Raw genomic sequence first — 15,449 nt, forward strand, 5'->3', positions numbered from 1 at the left:
CTTTATCTCTCTTTAGGTCAGCGTAATAGCCTTTTTCAGGGAAAACCGAGATAAACAAACGGGCCTGTTAAGGAAACAGATGCTGCGTGCTCACATGCCGATTTTGGCAGACGGGTGCCTGCACGGCACAGGGCTGGGCAGCGGGTGCCGAGCGCCCGCAGCGTCGCCAGGAGGCGGGATGCGGGGTGCCCCGCAACCCCTCCCCGGAGCGGAGGTTCCCAAGAAGAGCGAGGCTCAGGTGAACACGCCTTCGCGAGTCAGGAACGGACCTTCTGGCCACCTCCGCAACAGGCTGGAGCTGGCGGCAGAGGGGCCAGAGCCCCATTTTGGGGAGATGGAGAGGGAGGAAGCGATGGATACGGGTGTCGGGAGCACCGCCGGCTTCTCAGATGGGATAGGGATGCTCCCGGAGCCTCTCGCGCATGCCGCTCCCGCTGGCGCTGGCTCAGCCAGGGTCACAAGCACAGCAGCGTGCACCCAGCCGAAGGCTCCGTGGCCGCGCGCGCAGCCCGCGGCAACCCGCTGCTCCTTGCCCCCTCTCTCCAGGCAAACGGCCGCTCTATGGCTCTGTTCCTCCACCTCCCCCAGCGCTCGGGAGTCACCCCACAGGATTTTCACTTTGTGATCTCCTCTAAATCCTTTTTTCCAGAGAAATAACAACCCTACAGAGATAGCTAGAAGAATCTCTTTAGTCCTGAATGGCTTTGACAGCACACGACGGGGGGAGAGACGGCTGTAGAGCTCAGTTCTCCTCTCACCAGCTCGGAAGAGAAGGGAGGGCTGAGCAGACGGCGGCCCAGGGGAGACGTCCGTCCAACGCGTCTGTGCATCAAGCCGTAGCTGGATCACTCTCGCTGACGAGAGACAACAGTGTCAGCTCACTTGGAGGCTGTTAAAAAAAATAAGAAGTAATCTGATTAACTAGGGCAAGTTGTTAACCCTTTATTGACACGGAGTCGAGCTGGGAGCCCAGAGCCTGCAAAGATGCAGGCACACCAGTTTCAGCCCAACGGCTCCCTGTGTAGCGTTTCTCACGCGCTTGGATTTGTGCGGAATCACGGCCCTTTACCGTGCAAAAGAGTCATCGTGTTCAGCCGCGCCACTGGAGAAACGCAGCTCTTTGCTGGGTTCCTTAAAAAGCCGTGTTTTCGCCAGGGTTTCCACAGCACAGGTTGTTCCCCGATACTTTTGCATTGTAGCTCGTGCACCCACATATAACAGCCTGGGATTTTCTACGCTGTGCCAAAGATGCCAGGGCACCTCCTGCTCCAGCATTGCCCAAATTATACCAGAGCAGACAGCATGGCTCCTGCTTTCCGTGCAGCTGGCAGGGACCTTCTGCGAGCGCCCTCGTGTCCTCTGCTCCCTAAGCACCCGCTGATGGATGCCTCGGCGGGTCGGGCAGGAGCTCTGCCTTGTGCCTTTGTTCAAGCGCACAGCCAGGAAAAATACCCCCCCTCTCCCTTCCCGAGACAATGACAGCTTGTTTCTTCTCAGCATATCCGTGGGACAAATCCTCTTTGAAATCCATGCCAGTAGATCTGCAGCAATTCGAGAAGCTGGATGCCTACGCGTTAAAAGTAAGTCTTGCATTTGCCTCTGCCCCCCTCCCAGTTCCCCTGCGCGGCTGTTCCTTGAGAGCTACCACCACGAACACCAGCATCGTCTGAGCTAGGGCCTCCAAATCTCTCAAAGCAGCAAAAAAACCATTTCCCTGCAAACATCGGCAGCAGACATCCCACTCTAGGGGGGAAACCGTGACCAAAAATACTCGCTCGCAATGTGGAACTTTCTATTTTTAATGAAGCTCGAGTTAGAGCAGCCTCCTGGCAGCTGGGGTCTCACTAGCTTTAGGAGGACAAGGGAGCGGGGAGGAAGGGAGATCTACCATAGCGACTTCGTCACCACGATCTCGCCGTGCTTCCTCCTCACAAACAGGTAAATGTCAAGAACAGCGTAGAGGAACTCGTTAAAGCCCTGCTTAAACAAGCCCGGACTGATCTGGAAAAAGTCCGAGCCATATGGATGTGGATATGCCATCACATAGGTAGGTTGAGATCTTCGGCTGAGAAGCTAAGGCAGTTGCGTTCCCCCCGTTCCTCCACCATTGCCGTTTCCATCCTGCGGGTTAGTTTCACATGGCAGAAGGCTTTCTGGACGTATTCATCCAGAAATACAGCCAGAGGTTCTCTCACCCTCTCTGTTTCCATACTCCCTCTCCTAACAAGGTTTGTGCGTAAATGGTTTCTTTCCACGGGATGAATCCGTAACTCCTACCCAACTTACTCAAGGGTGTAACCATACGAGACCCCGCCACCTAAGCACCGGAGCCTCGGTTCTCACATTCAGAGCCACCCAATGCCACCAGAAGTTTTGTCTCCCAGTTCTCTTTCCTTCCTGCAGAGGCTGTCCCCCATTTACACCCACGGGAAATAAACACACTGCTAGGAATTTTAATCGGCCCACAAAAACGCGATGTATCTGTCCTCGAAGAGCACCGACGATACAAACTCCTCCCTTGTTTGGATTTTAGGTGAGAACTCTGTTCACGGGGTAGCTCTTCCCGCCCAGTCCAACTCCCTGCCTGCAACCGACTGCGACCTCCACGCAGCAGCAGCACTGAAAGGAGTTTTTTTAACTGTTTTTTCTAGCAAAAACACATAGACAGGTGCAGCCGGCAAAAACACATAGACCGGTGGCCCAGCGAACAGCCCCGGTCGAGAAAGCCAGCCTTTCCCTACAGCGTTTCATCAAAGCACAACTACAGCCTCTTGCCGGCTTTTTTTCCTCTTTCACAGCATTAAAGGGAGGAGGAATCAGCTGATGCAGCATTCCTCAGAGCCTTGTCAGAAAAATATGTTCGTATTTTAAGAAAGGGGTTATGGACGTGGCCAAGGTTGGTCGGTATTGAATTAACCTTCCCAGACCAGTTCCTCAAGCTCTGTCTGAAGGAACCCTGCTGTGCTGCTTTTCTGCATTCATTTAAATAAATTAAGATTTCCTACACTTCCAGGCATTAATATGACTCACTTGCAACAAATCATTTCAGGTATTTCCCAACAAGCTACTTTCCAGGTATTTTTAATACAAATTGCTTGTAAAGTGTGCAGAAAGCTCAACGGTTTCCTTTGACAGCAACACGAGTCCAACTTGGACTCGTGCAGAGCTCTCCATTTTGTACCGGGAGCTCCCGAGATCGTAGATTCCTCCCACATGGGGCAGCCCCCGGGGAGGCCCTCTTTTCTCTTGAAAAAGCACCGTTTCCCTCCCATTTGGATTCAGCTGCTGAATCCTGGCCCAGGCTTAGAACAAACGGTGATGAGAAATAGACCTTGTCCCTCTCCCCCCACCGGCCGCCCACGACCTCCTTGCGCAGCACGCGCCACGGCTCGGCTCTCTTTGCTCGCGCTCACGGAGACGAACAGCAAAGCCAGCGTTGCTCCTGCTGCCCGTCCATCCCGTTGCCTCGGGCTTTTGGATGAACTTTCGCCTGTGTTCCTTCCCGCAGAATACGACGTAGTGGGCTACCATAACAAAAGCCAGCTGTCGAGCAAGCCCATCGACGTGCTTCAGACGGGGAAGAGCATTTGTGAGGGATACGCTGGGCTCTTTGAACAAATGTGCAGGTAAATTAAGCTCAGAACCATTCAATGCCGGGGAGAGTTAACATTCGCTGTCATCTCTGTGCCTATTCTGTCTGCCTTTGCATTGACTGATGTGACTTTAAGCAGGACGCGGAACTTCAGCTTTCAGACCATGCTGTGGAAAAACAGCAAGTCCTAGAAAGGTCAATTTTGCTTCCTCCTCCACCCCCCCTGCTCCCCCTTCCCCAGCATAATTTTCTTCGTGCCATCTGCTGAGCTTCGCGTTGCATTAACATAATGGCAGATGAAAACAGAGAGCTAATTTGGTTAGAAGAAGCTAGGCTTTCCCTTTGAGTATCTGTATGTGAAGGTTAAAAGCATGGCAAGACTGAGACAAGGAGGAGTGTTGTCTTCAACATGATCCCGTGCAAGAGGTAGGCACAGTCCCAGAAGGGGCTTTCCCAAAACCTTCCGGAGATGCCCTCTCCCCTCCACTACCGGAGCACCGCAGGGACGCTGCCTCTCACCGCACCGTTTTCTGCGGTCGGTCTCAAGGTGCATCACCATCGAGGGTAATCCTGCAATTCCCATTTTATAGCTACGTCGACATTTAATAACTAAAGTCCATTTTCCCGCCTACAAAACCTCACTGACTTCACTGGGGATTAGTTGCATAAACGAGTGGAATTTCCCCCACAAAGCAGGACTTTCCCATCACAAAGCCATTTCATAGAAGAGGCAGCCCCTTCCTCGGCAGGGAGCACAGGCACCGTGCGTATCCCACGCAAATCCCTTCTCCCTCACGTTTCTCCAACCCAGTGAAGAAAGGCGATGGCCGTCGCACAAGGCAACGCTCAAGCACCGCAGCCAGGAGCGGCACCGTGCCTCTCCCAGCTGTGGGCAATAGTTTGTCTTTAGAGGAGTAGCCAAGGCAGCGAAGGTGCCCGGCAAGTTTGGGACCAGCCTTATGGAGAAGGGTTGTCCAAGAGGAGAAAACTGGACCTGACGACTGAGGGACACGAGCGTGGAAGGGGCTTGCTAACGCCAGAAGGCAATGGTGTAGTTTCCTAGGAGCGTGGGCTTGCAAGGTGGCTCTCCCAGGGAGCACCTTCTCAGCAGAGCAGCTTACAAGGTAGCTTTGGAAAAAAATTAAAGACCGGTTATTAATTGTCGTGTGTGAGTAACAATTGGCTTTCCACACCATCCCAAAAGATCTGGGAAGGTTTTCACCATGAAACAAATAAAATCTGCAAGGGGAAAGGGCAGATTTAAAAAAAAAAAAACCACCAAAACTGTGTCAGATGCTGAAGTGGCAAATGCTTCCACCCAAGAACGTATCCTGCAATATCGGATCTTGCTTTCTAAAGAGTAAAATAAAGAAATAGGATGATGAAGTATGAATTTGTAACTGCATCTTATGGAACAGTTATTAGCAGTTAGAAGTGGGGGAAATTTGCATCTGTTCATTAAAAAGCATATGTTTAGTTCATTAAAAACATCAATCTTTCCAAGGATTATCTTTTACAAAGGCTCTGTTGATTTACTCTTAATTCCTCAGTTCCAGGTTGATTATTCATTTTGTGACTCGGGAAACCTTCCAGTCATCCAGCCTATTACTTTTGTCAAATATTAGCTCAATGTCTCGCTCCTTTCCTGGAAAGCTATAACCAAAGACAACACCCTTCCTTGCAAGGGGATCTCCTCATCCCTTCTTCTTGTGCACTGTTCAAGTCTTATGCTGAGTCTCAGCATAAAGGCAAAAGGCAAAGAGCAGTCTTCTTATAGCAAGGTTTTTTAGAGCCAAGTTTGGGGTGGGGGGAAAGAAGGTCTTTCAGCATGCCTTTTCTGCCTAGCTCCTGTTGAAGCAACTTTAACAACCAACCCAATTTGCCAGTCACCAGGAGTCCCCCCAAAAGGTCCCGCTGAAGTCAACGGCTGACGCTGATTGAGTCCTATTTGTCCCAGTGCCAGCAGAGAGCAGAGTTCCTGTTGCAGAACTCTGTCACCTCCGACCACAGCTTTGGCAGCCAGACTTCTTCCCATTAGCTGAGACTCGCTGTCACAGAGGAAAGGTGGTCACGGATAGACATCACTCTCCAACCATCACGCGTACTAGCAATGGACGTAAACACAGGTTTCTGACCAATATTTTAGCAGCATCGATGAAGAATTGGCTTCTCAGCTGACAACCAACTCGAGGAGGTAGCGTGGCCGAGTGAATCGGGGAGTGTAAATTCATTAATTCCATTTAGGACCAAACCTAGCAGTCCGGACTCAGGGAGAAACTCGCTTACCAGAATTAATGATGAAGGCAAAATAATTATTTGCACTTGAGAGGTTTCAGCCACCACCTTTGGGAGCAAAGCTGACCATACTCCTTACAGTGGATCTGACCACTTAGCTGCTCCTTACTCATAATTAGTCTGCAAATAATCCAGGTTTCACATCCTCTTGCTTTTCCTGTTTTCTGCAGTCAGTTCCTTCCTTTCAGGCGCAGGAGCATACACCTACCTACCACAAGTATAAACCATCCTGTCTCCCTCTGGAGAAGCCAAATTTGCTTCTTTTTTGGATGAAATCATCAAAGTCAACCTGAAATCAAAGCGAAGAAGGTGCCATTGAATTCCAGCGACACCTGTAGCAAGATCCAGATTATTTCCTACTCTTTTTGAAGCAGAAAAGCAACTTAGCTTTTAAACTCCTTGCTGCAACCAAGCAGATGTTGCCAACTGTTTCTTAATTCAGTTCTCCCAGTCCACCTTGTATTTAGGTCATCTTCTACCACCACGCTGCTCTTTCAAGAATTTCTGGAGAGCTCCTCAATCTTCTCTCTGCCTGGCTAATTTGTCTGTATAAAGTCATTTACACAAGCAGAGAGACACGGCCACTCTCTTCACCAGTACAGGATTGCTCTTTTACGGGATGTTTTAGCCCATTATTAGAGACGCCACTGTTTAAATGCTCTGACCTTTCCTTTGGGAGCTTTGAACACATCCAAGCACAAACTCTTCTTGCTGCTTTGCTAACGTTCACTGTAAGTGAGAGCACAGAGAGAACGAAGGGCAGAACTCATCCCTTAGCGTTCTCTCCGAATACCCCCGCTAACAAGAATGTCTAGAGAAGCCTGGAAGGATTCCAGGCCAATCCCCATGAAATTAGTAGGAATTTGGTACTTAGGTCCTGTTAGGCCCCTTTGAAACTCCTAGGATCAAATCTTCCTTGAAGCTCCCGGGCCAGCTCCTAGTCTCAGTTACATCATGTAAATCCAAGCTCTCACCAGTCTCGTCAGTGGAGTTGCTCCAGATTTACTGCCCAGCTCCATGTTAGAATTTGGCTCACCCGCGACTGCGGGCTGGCAAAGGCTTTGCAGACCACCTGCGACACCAGGTTTCTCAATGGCATTCCTCCCAGTCCTGCCACGGTCGTTCCGAATACCTCATGTGACAGGCAGCGCCTCGCTATCGCCGCATGAAGCCCACGCTAAAGGAGAGCTGGCTTGCATGCTCCCTCCTCTTCTTAGCTGGCCACCTTTGGCGGGGATGGGGTACAGCCACGTTCCTCCCCTCCACAGAACTTTGTCTTTGCTCTGCAGGCGACCCAGCGTGAGCTCCCAGCTGGCTCTCAGTCAGCCCTTTGCAGTTGTGGTTCTATTTTTAATACCCTTTCTTAAAGTATTTGAGAAAGAATGTAAAAATTCAGTTCGATACTCTTAAAGAGAGGGTATCAAATAACTGACACAAAGACGTCCAGGTTTGAGTTTAGTAAGTCTGTGTGAGAAGCTGAAGTGACCACCTCCCCTTTAGACCAGCATCATCTCTGAAAAAAGCAGCCCTCCCCACGTGCTGATCATCTTCCCCATAAATATCACTTTTCTTCTGAGTTAAACCCACGTTATGCAGTCTTGCTCTTGAAGCGAGCACAGTTTATTACTTAAGGTAGCTGTTCCATTTAATGTAGTTTTCAATGAAGAAGAAAAATGGTCAATACCATCCTACACAAAAGACAACCCTCCAAGTGAAGCAATTCTAAATTAATGCTGAAATAAGATGCCCATCTTAGAATCCATTGCTATCAACAGCGGAGAACTTATTAACACGGTGCTGATTTAAATCTTATTTACACATCAACACAGGTATTCATTATTTTTCTAAAAAGAGACTATTTAATCATTTGTACCCTGGGCAAGCACAAGCTCGTTCTTTAAGGACACTACACCAGCATCCCCAATCCCGTGAGGTCTAAGATATCTTAGTCTATGTCAAACGCCAGGCCTACTGTCACAGAGAGAACACAAGCCATGAACAGACGCGCTTTTAATTTATAATTACATGGGCTAATTGTGGGCGGCATCAAAGGGATTCCACCGAGTAACAAGACAGAGCGCAATTAAGCGCACTTCGTCCTTGTCATCCTCCTCTAACAACGCTCAATCGATGGTGCATCAGACAAAAAGAGAGGGACTACGCAAAAACTGGAGGAGAAAAGCCCCTTCCTCCGGTGGGACGCTCTCCACAAGTCCCTGTGCAGAGGAAAAACAGCCCCAGCCCAACACCTCGGGCATCGTTACCTGGCGTTGCTCTCGCAAGCCCACCCCATAGGAAGCCCAAAAAAGAGAGTCTCGACGTGTGGTCAAAGGGGAGAACGTGCCCACAGGCGGGTACGGGAAGGCAGTTAGAGGAAAGCTGTACGAAGCTCAGAGATCTCCCTGCCAAGAAAAATACAGCACCCCAGTTAACAGCCAGCTTTCCAAAAGAATTAAAAATTGCCATAACCTAGGCACTTAGCACAGCTGTCTGCCACCAGGGTCAGAAGTCAGAGTTCTCGAAGAGAAGTACGCTTGCACACTTAGACATTTAAAATCCCTAAATCCCCTGGGACTCAACTGCAAGGAGGCACCTGAGGAGCTGATGGAGCTGGTCCTCTCGTCTACAGGACTGAAGTTCTGCAGACTGTGCTCTTCCTTTTGTCCTTCCACAAAAGTACGCTGGCAAGTTTAACCCAGAAGTCTCCTGCTGCATCTTATTGTTTCCTTTCAGTGTTGCAGGAATCCAGTGCATGAAGCTATCGGGATACTCTAAGGGGTACGGGTACAAGATGGGGCAGACCTTTGCAGGGGACTCCGACCACGCCTGGAATGCCGTCTACCTCGATGGAAGGTGGCATTTACTCGACAGCACCTGGGGAAGTGGTGCTGTTGACGATTCATTCACCAAGTTCACCTTCAGGTAAAGAACCATCCTCTACGCTAATACATAAACCTCCCACAAGGGCAGAAGGAAAGGCTGGTGGGTTTGGCATCCCAAACGGCGACAAATTTTAGGTCCCACAGCAAGACCCGAAGCCCCGAGCAAGGTATCTGGGCTGCCTACACAAGGGACGGAGCATGTACCTGTAGAAAGGCAGCGGCCCCGAGCAGCAAGACGCGTAATGGCTAAACGCAAACTTGTTGGCTCATCACCTCTTCAGTTTGTGCACTACTACGTGGCTTTCAGCTGCCTGAGGCAGGGTGTCTCCGCGCTTTCAAACAACAGGCAGTGCCCCCCTCTTCCTGCGGGAGCCCGTGGTTGCAGAGGTTGGTGCAGATACCCTGGTTTTATCCAAAAGCTCAGCATTTGCCCTGGAAATGAAAGACCAAAGCTCAGGTGCCTTCTCTTGCCAGGAGAATTTCAAGCCCACCAATCTCAGTTTCTCAGCAGCCCAAAACACTGCAGCTTCCTCCTGCTGAAACCACCACCGCTGTGGAAGAAGAATGAACTATTTATAATTTACTCATTTTCCCTTAATCTCTTCCTTCCTCTTTGCAGGTACAATGAGTTTTATTTTCTGACTCACCCCGCTCTGTTCATTAACAATCACTTCCCAGATAACAGTAACTGGCAGCTTCTTAAACCCACCCTGACGCTGAAAGATTTTGAGAGCAACACACTGCACAACAGCAACTTCTACACGCTGGGCCTGCTGAGCTCAGCCCCAGAGGCAGCCGTCATCCAGACAGGTAACACCGCACGGAGGGGAGGCTGCGGAGCACCCGGCCTGACGCAGCCCCGCATCCACGACGCACTGTCGTGCCTGCAGCTGTGCCTAAATGAATTACATTTTTGGCTCAGTTCTGGCAAGCAGAGTGCACTCAAAGTTCTTGGGGCAGAGGAGGGTCTTCTTTTTTTTTTTTTTGGTTGGTTTTTTTTTTTTTTTTTTTGTGGTTGTTCAAGCTGTGAAAAGTTGTAGTAGCCCCTGGGTCTAAAAGAAAACCTCAGTCCAGCAGCTGAAGATGAGTTACTTTACCAGCCAGCAGCAAGAATTAGAAGTATTGCTATTATCATTAGCAACTTCGGCTTGAAAATGATATTAAAATCTTTTACGACGTTCTAAAAGTTTGAATTGCTGAACAATGCATAAGCAGACACTTATTTCTGCAACACTGGGCACCCTGAGTAAGTCCAGAGGCTCTTTTTAACATAAAACTATTCAGGTAACACCACTGAACCACAGGACCCACATTTAAGAGCACTTTCCTCAGATTTTAAGAGAGCTGCAGGAATTTATTTTAAGAGAGCTGCAGGAATTTAACTGGATAGCTAATTTATGAATGCTAAGAACACAGAGTTAAAACTTAAAGACAATAACATTTTAAGACTTAACGTTGTCTTCAAGCTGTTTGGGAACAGGCTCATAGGGAGGTAGATTATCTCACAGCTACGTACTGAAGGGTTCCTGCACTTTTCTCTGAAGCTTGTTGGAACAGCTACTGGACTAGCAATCAGGTCTAATCACCTCTAATTAAGCCCTTCTCGAGCACATGGGCTGACGGTACTTTCAGTTACATTTCACACAGGCTTTCGTATTCTATAGGACCACAGCTCCATTTCAGTGAATATCAAAATAAGGTAAATGCTCATCTCCAAAACAAAGGCCACTCTTCATTCTTTTTGAGGGACACCACTCTAAGCGGAAGGCTGACAAGCTACAACCCATCAGCTGCAGCTCTTTATTTTACTTACTAGAGAAGCGGGAATTATTTGGGGACAGATTAGTCTTCCCAGAAGAGGATGTACACGCAAAAAATGTACTGAAACTCCTATGCAGTTTCTTTTCTTTTGTATTTCATAGTAAATGGAAAAGCCTCTGTATCGGTGGATTGCCGTTCTGCCACGTTATTTACATTTAAGCTGAAGGGAACAGATGAACACGGTTTAATGACTTTGAAAAAACATGGGATGAGGCTGGACATCTACCCACAGAAGACAGGGAGTCACAAGCTGCAGATCTTTGCCAGGCCCTCCAAAGCCTCAGAAGACGTTTACAGCTGCGTGTTAGAATATGTCGTAGAGTGCAAGTCTGTGGACAAGGCTATGCGTTTCCCAAAGGACCTGCATCAGCCTGTGGGACCAAGCTGGTTCACAGAGCGGCAAGGGTTCCTGAGGCCGTCGCACCCCGACCCCGTCATTCACACCAACGACGGGCGCTGTTCTGTCACCTTCACCCTGGGCAAAGACATCAGTGTCTTGGCCTCGCTGCACTCCGATACCAGCAGCCTGACAGAGGATATGGGAAGGCGGCACATCATGCAAATCCACCGCGGGAACCAAATTGAATTGAAGATCCATCTCCCCCACGCAGGGAACTTTGTCCTGAAAATCTATGCCAAGAAGAAGTCAGATCCTGGCAATTACGACTACATCTTCAACTACCTCATCACTTGCCTGAACACTGAAGTGAAGTGGCCAGCTTTCCCTCAGAGTTACAGCAAGTGGGTGGAAGACTATGAAATACTGGAGCCGCTCTCCGGCTTGCTGCCAGCGAATCGCAACGTTCAGTTTAAACTCAAAATGCACGGGATAGCAAAGGTGCTGGTTCAGGCTGAGAACGCTTACCCTCTCGCCCAGAGCAGAGGCTACTGGGAGGGAACCTGCAACACTTCGGGATGCAGAGAGGTGTTTGTGATGGTGCACGAGAACGCTAACCACAGCTTTTACTCACACGTCCTGAAATACGAAGTTGAGACCCAGTAACATCCCCTCCTCGTTCTTTCACTCACCTGCACGAACCAACCTTTCCAATGTGCCCAAAACCAATACAGCTTTAGGAGATCGCTCATTCTCTCGATCAAATCTGTTCTTCCAACGAATGCAGGACAACACTTGCAGGCTTTTGCAAGACCACGGGCTCAATGAAGTTCAAAGCAGCAGAAAATCCAGTTAAGAAGGGAGCAGCTGTGGAAGAAATTAAATAAAACCCTCACCTATGTTTCACTAATACTGTCCAGACAAACATTTTGAAGAAAACAACCTACTGTCTGGCCATAGGTCACTCTGTGCCAGCAGTGATTGCTGGTTTCCAACTTATGGACCACAAGAAAAGTCTTACAAGGGCCGCTCCAAGAAGAATCCACCTAGTTATGGGGCAGGATGAAGAAAGTACACCCTGATTTTGAGCAGCGATATTGGACACGAGGAACTTCAGGATATTGAAACAGCGTTTCTGTATATCTCTAGTCAAGTTGCAAAAAACATCCCAGGAGAGAGAAGTGTTAGAAAGAAGATACAACATGAAGTTTTCTTGTGCACTTCATTGTCTTACAAATTTAAGTGATACTGCGAAATGACTTTTTACACTGACTCTTAAATACAATAAACAAAATCATTTTTACCTTTTTATATTAGAGTATTTGAATTGTAAACACTTTTTCTGCAATATTAACACTGTAATCATATCTCAAGCATATAGGTGTTTCCATAACTAAAACTACAGTAAAAGGGAGAATAAGTTCTCAAAAATCACTCCTTACTCCAACTCGTCTATGCAATACTGCAACTAAAGAACTTAAGGGGTTATGTGGAAGAGCAGGCTGAGTGACATTATCATCATGTAAAAAAATGTTTGGTGCTGTGCTTTTGGAAAACCCCTACATTCATTCTCAAGGCAGAGGTGGTCTTCTAGTGAATCCTACCACAAATACACGTCATAAGATCAAGCAACATTTTCGTAAAAGACTCAGATCTCCATTAAGCGTTAGCGTGACCTGAGAGATGGTATGTTTGAGCTTGAATTTAAAATAAATCTGTTATGTTTTTGGATTCTATCTCATTGACCAAATGATATGAATTCCTCTTCGCAAAGCTGCTGTATTTTCCACACAAACCACGCGGGTTATTCCTCCTCAGCGGCTGGGTGGCAGAAGTTACGCACGATAGCAAAGGGCTGCCCATCTGCAGCATGCTCGCTGCCTCCGATCCCTCCTACGTTACTCCCTCTACCCCAGCAACCAGGCTTGGGTCCCAATTTTAATCAAGTTCAGTGAGTGCAGAGGTACCTGGAGCCCTATTCAAGTAGCAGAGCTCTCAGTGAGGATGCAGGCTACTACAGCCACGAGCTCCAAGTATAAACGCTACGTGTACGCTAACAAAGCTTACTCCAGGAGCAGAGCGATGCTTTGGGGTCTTTTTGTACTTAGAGACAAGGAGGCTGCAATGCGTCACATAAAAGTGGGTTGTAAGTCCTCCCCCAAACAGCTAAGTGTCTTTGCCCTCAAAAACTGGCAGCAGCAGCTCCTCCCGGCGGGAGCACTAACAAGCCTTGTAGCCCAGCAGGCATCCGTCCCCTGGGCAGCAACACATACCGAACTGCACAGAGGAGATGCAAAAAAGGCTCGGGGATTTTTTAATTGCCTAGGACCTTGAAGGCTAAAGCCAGCCTTGTCTGAGCACAAACAGCCCTGGTTTATTTCGGTGCCTAGCAGAAGAATTTTTTTTCCTTAGATCCCATTTTTCAAATCAAGGAGGACACATTTCAGTAGATTTAATTTTACAGCTCAAGCTGATCCAGTCAAATACGTCACTTCTTACAATGGGAGGATAAGGAGGCATTCTAGAGAGCTTAGGAACTGAAGAAAACTACCTTTTTTCCACATCACGGGTCCAAGGATACCAAACTACATACAGCCTTCACGCAACCAAATACTGGATGTTCACTTACACGTACACGAATGGGCACGAGTAGCGGGTAGCCACGGTAAAGCCTCTCTCCGCAGGGCCACGCGAGTACGAATGCGGTCCCTGCTCCTCGCCGCATCAGAAGGCCTCTCTCTAACCCCACACGCTCTATCTCTGTCTCAAGACCGCAGGCTGAAAAAAAATAAATTATCCCAAGGGAGTAGAGAGGACAGTTTATACACTATTGCTCCCCACCTAGCGAGGTCTCGGGGAGCATTCCCTCCTCCCCCTGCGCAACCCTGCAAAACGCAGGCACCAGATGTGTGTACAGGCACAAACACACTCATTTAACCCCTCCAAGTAAAGAGGGACCCGAAGTGCTGTCACACCCACGAAAAAACATCCGTAGCACACTAAAGACAGGCAGAGCTTGCGACGGCTTCCCACTTTCGAGATGCTAGGCTGCTACAAACAGAAGTGCTGCAAATAAATTTCCACATTTTTTGTTTCAAACAGAAAACAAACATACGACTCAGGCCTGCAAGTGCGTTAAGAAGTTCTTTGCTGCTATCGAAGGCATGAGTTCAAAGGCACAAAAAAAAAAACCCCACCTTCTCCAGCTTCATTAATTATAAAGCTGCCAGGGCCAGGTGATTATTCCAAGGGATGCTTGACACTGCAAAGAATGCCAGAGAAACCCTGCAGCCCCAGATAAAAGCACCTCAGAAGTCTGTACTTGCTGTGACATCTCCCTTCAGGATAAACAAGTCTTCTTCTCCTCCCCCTCATAAAAAAATGCACATTCTTCAGTGCAGCCAAGACTCTTAACACCAGGAGAACACCTCTTGGTTATCTCGGGACTACCAGCTCCCCCATTTCAGAGTTCTCCCTTGGCAGGCCTTAGGGCTGAACGCTTTTTGTAATCCCTACGCCACCGAGAGGCACAATTACTTAGCACCAAGAATTCAGAACACTCGGTTCTGCAAACACCTTGTTTCTCAGTGAAGGTAAATTAGGTATGTGTAGAACAAGTTTTTATCTCTGGCAAGGGTAGCTCTGCACTTCCATCTACTCACGAGTTGGCTTCCTCACCCATGGAACAAATTGGGTTAGCACACAACCAGACGCTCGGCTATTTCCATGCTGGCCGCGAGAAAGGCACACGCTTGAAAACAAGGAGTGCCGCGAGAGCAGGAAACCGTTCAACTCCTCGTAGTGCCTTGCTCAACCTCCGTCCTCCTCTCCTGTTGTCCGTGCGCAGCAGCTCCAGGAACAGCGGCCACAGGAGAGTCCACGGCACGGTGTATCTGCGAAGAAAGAAGATGGGAACCACAGAGCACATACACCAGCGCAGAGAAGTCATTCGGCGGTTCCCCTGTCGCAAATTTTACTCTTTAGATCACTTTAGATCAAATTTTTACAGCCTACTCCCTGAAGGAAGCTGTATTACATGTATTAGAAATTGATAAATACTGTGGGATTATAGCTGCTAATTAAACAAATGGATCATTTTCAGTTCTGCTCTTCCCTTCTGCCAACACGAACTGCCGAATAGCTCTAAAGGAAAGGGATATGGAAGCAAACATCGGTAATGAGCCAAAGTGTTTTCTAAACTTCTGAAAACACTTAGTGCATCATGTAGCTTGCTCAACAAATCTTCAGGAAATATAAAATGGTTTGTAAGGCATCATTTAAAAACCAGTATTGCTGTCCCAACTGAAGGACATGAGGAATGCCTAGGAGTTCTGGCATACCATATACTCCGTGGATCTACAGGTTCATGCAGGAAGGGGAAACAACAGTTTTGTTCTATGTAGCCCTTCAGTTCTGGTCAAAATGCCGCATGATCAACAAGTCCTTACCTGAGATGTGGATAGTTAAGGTGGGTGTTCCAAAAACACTTGCCCGTGGACAGCTCTGAACAGGAACCGAGGCC

At 48.3% G+C, this 15,449-nt stretch overlaps 1 protein-coding gene across 1 annotated transcript in view; it reads left to right on the forward strand.

Annotated features, from left to right (window-relative positions):
• The window catches only part of KY (kyphoscoliosis peptidase), a gene marked incomplete at both ends in the record, with an annotated part of 33,414 nt that extends 21,821 nt beyond the window's left edge, over nucleotides 1-11,593 (forward strand). Inside the window, 6 exons of the mRNA XM_082003434.1 lie at nucleotides 1,372-1,580; nucleotides 1,939-2,047; nucleotides 3,509-3,626; nucleotides 8,621-8,809; nucleotides 9,389-9,579; nucleotides 10,692-11,593. Of these exons, the coding sequence (XP_081859560.1) occupies nucleotides 1,372-1,580; nucleotides 1,939-2,047; nucleotides 3,509-3,626; nucleotides 8,621-8,809; nucleotides 9,389-9,579; nucleotides 10,692-11,593 (1,718 nt within the window). The remainder of the gene's footprint in view (nucleotides 1-1,371; nucleotides 1,581-1,938; nucleotides 2,048-3,508; nucleotides 3,627-8,620; nucleotides 8,810-9,388; nucleotides 9,580-10,691) is intronic.
• Nucleotides 11,594-15,449: the final 3,856 nt, after the last annotated feature.

Source organism: Phaethon aethereus, assembly GCF_964289735.1.
Source record: "Phaethon aethereus genome assembly, chromosome: 9".
Lineage (NCBI taxonomy): Eukaryota > Metazoa > Chordata > Aves > Phaethontiformes > Phaethontidae > Phaethon > Phaethon aethereus.